Genomic DNA, 9,450 nt, shown 5'->3' with positions numbered 1-9,450 from the left:
GATGTGCCCTGCTGGGGTGGGTTTTAAAATGACCTGAAAGACACTTGAAAATAGGTAGATCTTGAAATTGAATTTAAAAAAAGGAAGAGGAAAACTTTATAAAAGAGGGAAGACTGTTCCAGAGATGGAGAAAGGTGTGTCACTTTTAGATGTTAAGTGGGAGTGTGGAACCACTAGAGGACTGCAGGGTTTGAGTGGATTTGGCTGACAGATGTAATGTGAGTGTTATTTGGTAACACATCAGTTACATGTAATATTTACATTTCTTGGCGTTTGGTTTTCCTTCAACTTTTTTTCTTCATGAATTCCAATTTTAACTTAACAATAATGGGTGAGGCTACATTTGAATCCATACAAGTACTTCCTGATTTGACAGCAGCTCAGCCCTCTCAGCTTGGGTAGCTGCAGAAACATGCAAAGGGGTGTATCTGACTTCCACCCTGCAGTACAGTAGAGTACAGTGTACACAACCAGCAGCAGTTAAAGAGTTGTTTAGATGTATTGACCAGTATGGGTAGATGGAAACTGTGGTTTGCTCTGCTTCTGCTGCCGTTCTGTACAGGCACAAAAGGTATTGTGCATGAGTTACTTTTATTTCTAGAGGATCGCTTATGTAGAGCGTTTTGATGTTGAACGATTAATATATGTTGGTTTTTAGAGGGAGAATATTACCTTTACCAATAAATGTTATTATTTATTTGTTTTTTTAATACAGGAAGTGCTAACTTAGCAGCTGTAATTCATACTGAACTGACTTTTATTTTTTGTACTGCAGCTGTCCAGGAGCACCGTGTGAAAACCATTAGTAAAGAACCAGATGTCACTCCACTGTGCACCAATGAAACAACACAACTTATCCTGATGATTGTGTGTAAGATTCAAACAGAGAGGAGCAGAGGAGAAAACTGTAGTCTGATGTATCGACATGGACACGACTTTGAGCATGAATGTGACTCCAGGTTCACACTGATGACAGAAAATCAGACTGTGTTTCTCCACCTGACACATTTAACAGCAGAGGACGGCGGGAACTACACCTGTGAGTGTGTACACACTGGAGGATCAAAAAAGCTTCATCTCAGTGTAACTGTGGAAGGTAAACTGTGGATTTATTTAATAACTTTTATGATTTACACTTTATGTATTTCTCTGTTAATTTTCTGCAGTGGTAACATTGTGATAATAATTATCACTGACATGTCTGCTGTAATCGTCAAAGAAATCAAACTGCTTTATTTAACAAAAAATGTGAAGCAGTTAATCTGACCAAACCAATTATAAAACAATGTTCAGAATTTAAATATATGACAACACACTTAATACCAACATTATGAAATTAATATTACATGACAGGCAAGAATGCGTAGCATCCTAATGTTCCCTTATAATTGATTAGAACCTGTTTTACTTTTCAGAGTTTTTAAATAATGTAGACGGCGTCAATACCACCACAAACAGTTCTGCAGAAGTAACTTTCTTCTATGCTGCAGCTGGATCAGCTGTATTCATCATCACATCTGGAGTTATTCTTGGACTGGTCTACAGCAAAAAATACAACAAGTAAGAGATTTTTATAGCTCAAATAGTTAACGGCTGTATAAATATCATCTAATGACACACACACACACACACACAGACACACACACACACACACACACACACACTTTGAGTATCAAATAGCAAATTTATAACCACCTTTTCTTTTTTAATTGTGTTGTTTGACAGCAGAAAACATCAGGCACTAATAATCAGTCGTGGAAACGACACATGGAAACTGTACACGGTAAAATGTTGCACTTGTCGAACTTTTCTCTGCTGTTCGTTTTACTTCAAAAATGTATTTTTTCATCTTTTCTTTTGCAGGAAGCAGAATACCGAGCCACACAGTGTCTTCATGCAAACGAAGAATGGGCTTTAATTACAATGACTTCTAAAATCAACACGCTTACTATTTATGTAAATGTTTGAAGAGACAAGATTAGGGAACGTTATTATTGTTGTTATTGTTGTTATTATTATTATTATTATTATTATGTTGTTATGTTGTTGTTGTTGTTAAGGTATTGCATTTAAAGAGATTTATTTTTAGTATAACATGATGAATGGTTTTCTGGTGGATAAAAACTGAGGCAGGCTTGCTGCCGTTGTTACTTTGCTACCTGTTTCACTCACCTGTAGATGTTTGAGTAAATTTTGTTTTAATGTTTTACATGATCATGTTGAATATTTCAAGCATTCAAAGTACAGTTTGACTGTTTTACAAAGAAAGTTTTGTCTATAACAAAAATAAAATGTTGATCTTTTTCATACCACAAAGTTTGTCTACTACCTGCAAAGCATTAGTGACCTTATGTTACTAATCTGAATATTTTAAAGGTTTTATTAAAAAGAGGCTCACCCAGACATCATCTGGAGGAACACTGATGTTTCACTCTTAAACAAATATTCATGTTTTGTTTAAGAGTGATGTTTATGATTGATTCAAGCTGAGTATTTCCCCAGTAATTAATAAGTCGTCACCTTGACCATCTTCAGTCTTCCTGTGTCAAGCTCCTGTCCTTAAAACACACATGACTCTTTTTCACTGTTCAGCACTGATTAGCCTTTAAACATGCCCCAACCATCAACTTACAGACACCTGAGCACAAACGCTTGATGGGCCCAAACCAGCTGAAGTTTAATGTGCAGACATTTTGTCCCGTCTTCAACAATTGGCTATAACATTACGGTCATGCAGTGTTAAATCATTATGAATGGCACTTTACATTTAGGCATCTAGCGATGCCTAGATGTCTCCAATTCATTAGTAAACAGACTGCTCATACTCTTCTTGTCTACAGCCTCTGTGTTGGTCTTCCAGTTCAGCCTGCTGTCAGTGGTGCTTGCACTCCACCACCAAGTCAACATCCTGTCCTATTATAGATACCAGCCATGTAGCCATCGTCTTCCTTCTGAAGTCGATCACCAACTAATGGGTCTTTTTCACATTCAGGCCAGATGATTCCTCTGAGAACACACCGCAAAATCATACACTAGTGCTTTGTACTCCTCCACCTGCCCATCATTAATACATCTAAAGTGTGAGGTGTACACGCTGAGCAGGAGTGGAGACAGCACAGCCCCTGTGGAGCCTGAATGCTGTCTAGTCTTATAGGCTGTGGCCTTTCTGTCAGGTAATCAGTAATCTGTGAGATAACAGACTAGTTTCCTGACATTTTCTGTAGTTTCTGTCTCAGAAACAGTGACTGGATTGTGTTAAATGAACTCGAGAAATCAAATATGATGCTCACTGTGTCAATTTACTCAATAACTCAAAAAATGTTTTATATTTTAGAGTCTTTAAAATAGCCACTCTTTGCTTTGACTACTGCTTTGCACACTCTTGGAATTCTCTTGATGAGCTTTGTGAGGTCGTCACCTGAAATGGTTTTCCAGCAGTACTGAAGGAGCTCCCAGAGATGCTGAGCACTTGTTGGTCATTTTGCCTTCACTCTGTGGTCCATCTCACCCCAAACCATCTGTACTGGGCTTAGGTCAGGCGACTCTGCAGGTGGGGGACATAGGAGAGGTGGAGAATAAACTTAACCTGGGTGTCTATTGACTTGTGTAGTCTGGGAGATGATTGAATGTTAGGGTGGGTACAGTTTCCTCTGCGGTGGGGTAGGGTGGGCTGCTCTGGGTCCTGTGGGACTGGGCGGTCCTGCTGCCATAGGCCCCGGTCTGGATGGGCCTGGGCTCCCTTGCCTTAGTGGGTGCCGAAGGACGGGGGTGCCTCTGTCAGTGCGCCCCAGGGTGGCTGTGGCTACAATGTAGCTGCCATCACCAGTGTGTGAATGTGTGTGTGAATGGGTGGATGACTGGGTGTGTAAAGCACTTTGGGGTCCTTAGGGACTAGTAAAGTGCTATATAAATACAGGCCATTTACCATTTATTGGGGTCAGCGGGGGAGCTGGCCCCAGGGAGGGGCCCTTCTATTCCTCCCCATCCCCGGCTGCCTCCCTCTTCCCGCTCTAACACACCCACCCAAGTAGGGTCTTGGGGTGCGGGTGTGTCACCAGGGTGCAGGGGAGCACCCCCCGTCCCCTTCTGGCTGCCTGTGCCTCAATTTTATTCCACAACTTAGACATCCACATTATTCACACTCTCATAACACATACATATAGGGCCTTGAGGGTGGGCACGTTAACGGCGTCCAGTGGACGGTCTGTGTATTCAACCCCACCTCTGGCACAGGTGCCCACCTCTCAATTTTAAATCCATGTAGACATTGAGGGTTCTCGGGAGGGGCCGTGCTAACACCTGCTGCTCTCTGGCAGCAGCACCATGCTCTCCTGTGTTTTAAATGCACCTTAGAACAACACGCAGCAACACTACATATGAGCAAGAGGAGGGAGGTTTTGGTCTTCACACACCCCTGTTCTCTGCTGGCCATCGGGGCGGGGGGGCTGGGAGGAGGTGTTGGCTGTCCGATTGGGATCTGGGATGCGGGGCCTCCCTGCTGCTGCGGAGCCTGGGGCGGTCTGCTTGCCTCCACCCCGGGGGAAAGGGTAACATCTCCTGGGTCTAGGTGCCGTTTCCCCCTCTGGGGGCAGGAGTACCTGGACCCGGGGTATAGAGTTTGTTTGGGGAGTGTGATTGTGTGTACATGTCCATGTATGCCTATCCCTACGTTGGGTGAGTGCTGGGTATTTGTATATGTGTGCATGAGGGTGGGAATGCATGTTTGTGTCTGTGTGTGCCTGTTTGTCTGTGTCTATATGTCAGGTCGGGTCTTACACTCCACCTCTCTGGGAACTCCCAGGCCCTCCAAAGGCCTATCTCCCCTCACCACACTCTCTGCCGGTAACTGATGCCCTCAGGGGTCGGTGCGTTGGTGGTTCTTGGTGTCCGGGGCTGGGCGCTCAGGTATGTACCAGCTCACTCCCGGTGACTACTTGGTGGGGCCTGGTGCCTGTTGCTCGGTCAGGCCTCTTCCTGACCGAGGGGGCCCTCGGGCCTCTGGCCTCTGGGCCTCTGGGCCTGTGGCTCGGTTCACTCTGGCACAGCTGGCTGCCGGCAGAGCCGGCGGGCATGCTGGTGCAGCCCCCTCTGGCTTCTGCTCCGTGGCTACTGGGTGACCCCTCATCTGGGGCTCTCCTCAGCTCTTCCCAGGAGGGAGGCACGGATGCCCCTCCGGTGGTCCTCCTTGGGCTCTCACACTCTGGGGCCTCTGGATGTCTGGAGCCTGGATCTCCTCCATGCCTGCTTCATGCCCTGGGGGACGGGGCTATGGATCTCTACATCCTCTAGCAGACCGTTACATGGGGAACAGAACAGAAGATCTCAAATTTGGACTCATCAGACCAAAGCGCAGATGTCTACCAGTAATATCTGGTCCTTGTGTTTCCTGGCCCAAACAAATCTCTTCTGCTTGTTGCTTTTCCTTAGTAGTAGTTTATTAGCAGCTATTTGATCATAAAGGCCTGATTCACACAGTGTCCTCTGAACAGTTGATATAGAGATGTGTCTGCTACTGACTCTCTGTGCTGCATTTATCTGAGCTGTAATCTGAGGTGCTGATAACTTGCGATTTCTGAGGCTCGTGACTCAGATGAATTTATCCTCAGCAGCAGAGGTGACTCTTGGTCTTCCTTTCCTGGGCCGGTCCTCATGTGAACCAGTTTCATCGTAGTGCTTGATGGTTTTTGCTACTGCACTTGGAGACACTGTGATGGACCGAGCAGTAAAGGAAAGTCTGGCACAGGTTAAAGTCCAATTTATTAATTAATTAATTAATTAATTTTTAATTTAACTCAAAAAACTAACCTGGTTAAATTATACAAATAAATAAATAAATAAATTTGGGGCCCATAAAAGAGGTCAAAGTAACAGAACTCTTCTCAAAAGCTGGCAACAACCAATACTACAGACTCAAACAAACTGACCTATCTAAATGAGATAAAAGTGAAATTTAAATAGTGGCTGATCAGCCCAGACGAACACAAAAAGTTCTTAAAGTAATGATGGACTGTCACTTCTCTTTACTTAGCTGATGATTTTTGCCATATTATGAATTCTTACAGTTGTCAAATAGGACTGTGAGCTGTGTACCAACCTGACTTCTGCACAACACAACTGATGGTCCCAACCCCATTAAGAAGGCAAGAAATTCCACAAATGAACCCTGACAAGGCACGCCTGTGAAGGGAAAACCATATCAGGTGACTACATCATGAAGCTTATTGAAAGAAGGACAAGGGTTTGCAGCGCTGTCAACAAAGCAAAGGGCGGCTACTTTGAGGAATCTAAAATGTCAGACATATTTAGAGTTATTTGTCATTTTTTTCTTTGCTACATAATTCCATGTATCTCGCTCCATATATTTGATGTCTTCACTATGAATCTACAGTGTAGACAGTCGTATAATTCAATCAATAAATCAATAAATGAGAAGGTGTGTTCAAACTGTTGACTGGTAGTGTATATAAATTAATATCTCTGTCAACTCCATCAAAAACAACTTTTTGCATTATATGTCATGCTGTATTTTGGTAAAATTGAAAACTGAAAATGTGTTAAATTATATCAAATTTAATTGACAAGTTTCTATTGCAAACTAATTTTTAACCCCGACTCAACCAATTTATACAACAGACATGAGGTCTGAGTGGGAATCTTTCATATGCCTTTCAGGGCCTGGAAGATTTTATTTTTCAAACCCACTGTTTTCTTTATTCTTGGCAGAGTGGCATTTTGTTATTGCTGCTTTGAAATGTTTGGTAAACATCAAGTTATGCCTGTTTTGCACTAATGTCTTCATACATATTTGTTCTCTTTGCTATAAAGTCATTGCGTAGCTTCTAATTTGACTGCTATTTTAAGACAGACGTCTTCCTTCATGTAAGAGATGTGATGTGAGTGCTATTTGTTAACGCATCAATCACATATAATAGTTTCATTTATCAGTGTTTGATCTTCATTCAACATTTTTACTTCTTGAATTTCTTCAAACAAGATAGTTAAAGTTATTTTAATTTGACACAAATGGGTGAGGCTACATTTGAATCCATAAAAGCACTTCCTTCTTTGACTGCAGCACTAAAACCTTTGACAGAGGTTTTAGTGCTGCAGATAAATGCAAAGGGGTGTATCTGACTTCCACCCTGCAGTACAGTAGAGTACAGTGTACACAACCAGCAGCAGTTAAAGAGTTGTTTAGATGTATTGACCAGTATGGGTAGATGGAAACTGTGGTTTGCTCTGCTTCTGCTGCCGTTCTGTACAGGCACAAAAGGTATTGTGCATGAGTTACTTTTATTTCTAAAGGATCGCTTATGTAGAGCGTTTTGATGTTGAACGGTTAATATATGTTGGTTTTTAGAGGGAAAATATTTCCTTTACCAATAAATGTTATTATTTATTTGTTTTTTTAATACAGGAAGTGCTAACTTAGCAGCTGTAATTCATACTGAACTGACTTTTATTTTTTGTACTGCAGATGTCCAGGAGCACCGTGTGAAAACCATTAGTAAAGAACCAGATGTCACTCCACTGTGCACCAATGAAACAACACAAGTTATCCTGCTGATAGTGTGTAAGATTCAAACAGAGAGGAGCAGAGGAGAAAACTGTAGTCTGATGTATCGACATGGACACGACTTTGAGCATGAATGTGACTCCAGGTTCACACTGATGACAGAAAATCAGACTGTGTTTCTCCACCTGACACATTTAACAGCAGAGGACGGCGGGAACTACACCTGTGAGTGTGTACAGACTGGAGGATCAAAAAAGCTTCATCTCAGTGTAACTGTGGAAGGTAAACTGTGGATTTATTTAATAACTTTTATGATTTACACTTTATGTATTTCTCTGTTAATTTTCTGCAGTGGTAACATTGTGATAATAATTATCACTGACATGTCTGCTGTAATCGTCAAAGAAATCAAACTGCTTTATTTAACAAAAAATGTGAAGCAGTTAATCTGACCAAACCAATTATAAAACAATGTTCAGAATTTAAATATATGACAACACACTTAATACCAACATTATGAAATTAATATTACATGACAGGCAAGAATGCGTAGCATCCTAATGTTCCCTTATAATTGATTAGAACCTGTTTTACTTTTCAGAGTTTTTAAATAATGTAGACGGAGTCAATACCACCACAAACAGTTCTGCAGAAGTAACTTTCTTCTATGCTGCAGCTGGATCAGCTGTATTCATCATCACATCTGGAGTTATTCTTGGACTGGTCTACAGCAAGAAATACAACAGGTAAGAGATTTTTGTTACCCAGGCAGGGGAAAGACTCATTAGTAAAGCATTACAGCCATTTAAATATCATCTAATAAAAATTCTTTCACTTAATATCTAATGAAATTTTCTTTTTAAAAATCTTTAATAAATTTAGTTTTTAGGAGAGGTGAGCTTTTATCATGCAAAGGCTGTTTTTAAAAAAAAAAAAATCCATGCATATCTGACATAAGAAAATTTAACATAAAGTATAAAACATTTGTTTTATCTGAGTGCCAAATACAGAATTTTCAATCACCATGTTTTCATGTTATTTGTCCAACAGAAGGCGACATGTCCCTATAACCATCTTTGAAAACACAGAACTGTACACGGTAAAATGTTGCACGTTGAACTTTTTCATAATGTGCATTTTACTTTACTTTGGCTTCACGTTCTTTCTCACTTTCTTTTGCAGCAAGCAGAACCGATTGAGCCATACGAAGTCTTCATGCAAACAGAGAATTTAATTTACGATCTCTAACATGTTAAAATTTAACATGCATACTATTTATTTAAATGTCTGAAGAGGGGTGATACACATTAAGGAGTAATGTATTGTTGTTAATGTTATTATTATTATTTCCCAATACAAATTAAAGCAGAAGCTGCTGTATACAAATCAATGTTGCTTTGCTATCTGTTTTGTATGAGTACATGTTATTTTAATGTTTAAAGTTCATGTTTAATGTTTCAAACTTTGAAATTAAAGCTGAAGTGTTTTAAAGTTTTAAAGCGTACTGTGTTGTATAACAGAATTAAACAATTGGTCTTTTGGACTTTTTAAAAATCACATATTCAGTTTGTCAAATACCTTCAATGCTGTGGTAGCAGTACAGTAATAATCAAAAGTTTCTTAAAGTTTAATGTAAACTTTAAGAAACCGGATATCATCTTGACGCACTTTGAGATTTCACTGTAAACCACTGTGTGAAACAATAATCACCAGTGACACATGTAGAGGTTGTTTTTTTTGCAGGTGTAAATGAGTTGTCGCTTTGACTGATCACCATCATCATGCTTCCTGTATCAAGTTCCTGTCCTTACGCACTCATTTGCACTTCAGTTACCTTCAACATGCAGATCATCACCTTACAGACCCCCTGAGCACAAATGTTTGATGGCCCCTGGATTTTATTCTTCAGACTTTTTTCCCCTCTTCAACAATTA

At 40.6% G+C, this 9,450-nt stretch overlaps 1 protein-coding gene across 1 annotated transcript; it reads left to right on the top strand.

Annotated features, from left to right (window-relative positions):
* The first annotated feature begins 7,197 nt into the window (after window positions 1–7,197).
* LOC146360632 (uncharacterized) lies at window positions 7,198–8,764 on the top strand. The gene is made up of 5 exons (XM_084921247.1): window positions 7,198–7,273; window positions 7,478–7,798; window positions 8,136–8,262; window positions 8,567–8,615; window positions 8,699–8,764. Exons 1-5 carry the CDS (start codon window positions 7,213–7,215, stop codon window positions 8,762–8,764), a joined length of 624 nt encoding a protein of 207 aa, XP_084777373.1. The 5' UTR covers window positions 7,198–7,212.
* Window positions 8,765–9,450: the final 686 nt, after the last annotated feature.

Source organism: Perissodus microlepis, chromosome 23 (genome assembly GCF_051167445.1).
Source record: "Perissodus microlepis isolate ML-2025 ecotype Zambia chromosome 23, ASM5116744v1, whole genome shotgun sequence".
In the NCBI taxonomy this organism is placed as follows: domain Eukaryota; kingdom Metazoa; phylum Chordata; class Actinopteri; order Cichliformes; family Cichlidae; genus Perissodus; species Perissodus microlepis.
This window is presented reverse-complemented; position numbering and strand designations above follow the sequence as displayed.

What these genes read in the sequence shown, in the direction of transcription:
- LOC146360632 (XM_084921247.1), top strand. Translation starts at nt 7,213, where the DNA reads ATGGGTAGATGGAAACTGTGGTTTGCTCTGCTTCTGCTGCCGTTCTGT. An exon ending in TACAGCAAGAAATACAACAG is followed by an intron (nt 8,263 to 8,566) that starts GTAAGAGATTTT and finishes TTTGTCCAACAG; the next exon opens with AAGGCGACATGTCCCTATAA. An exon ending in AAAACACAGAACTGTACACG is followed by an intron (nt 8,616 to 8,698) that starts GTAAAATGTTGC and finishes TTTCTTTTGCAG; the next exon opens with CAAGCAGAACCGATTGAGCC.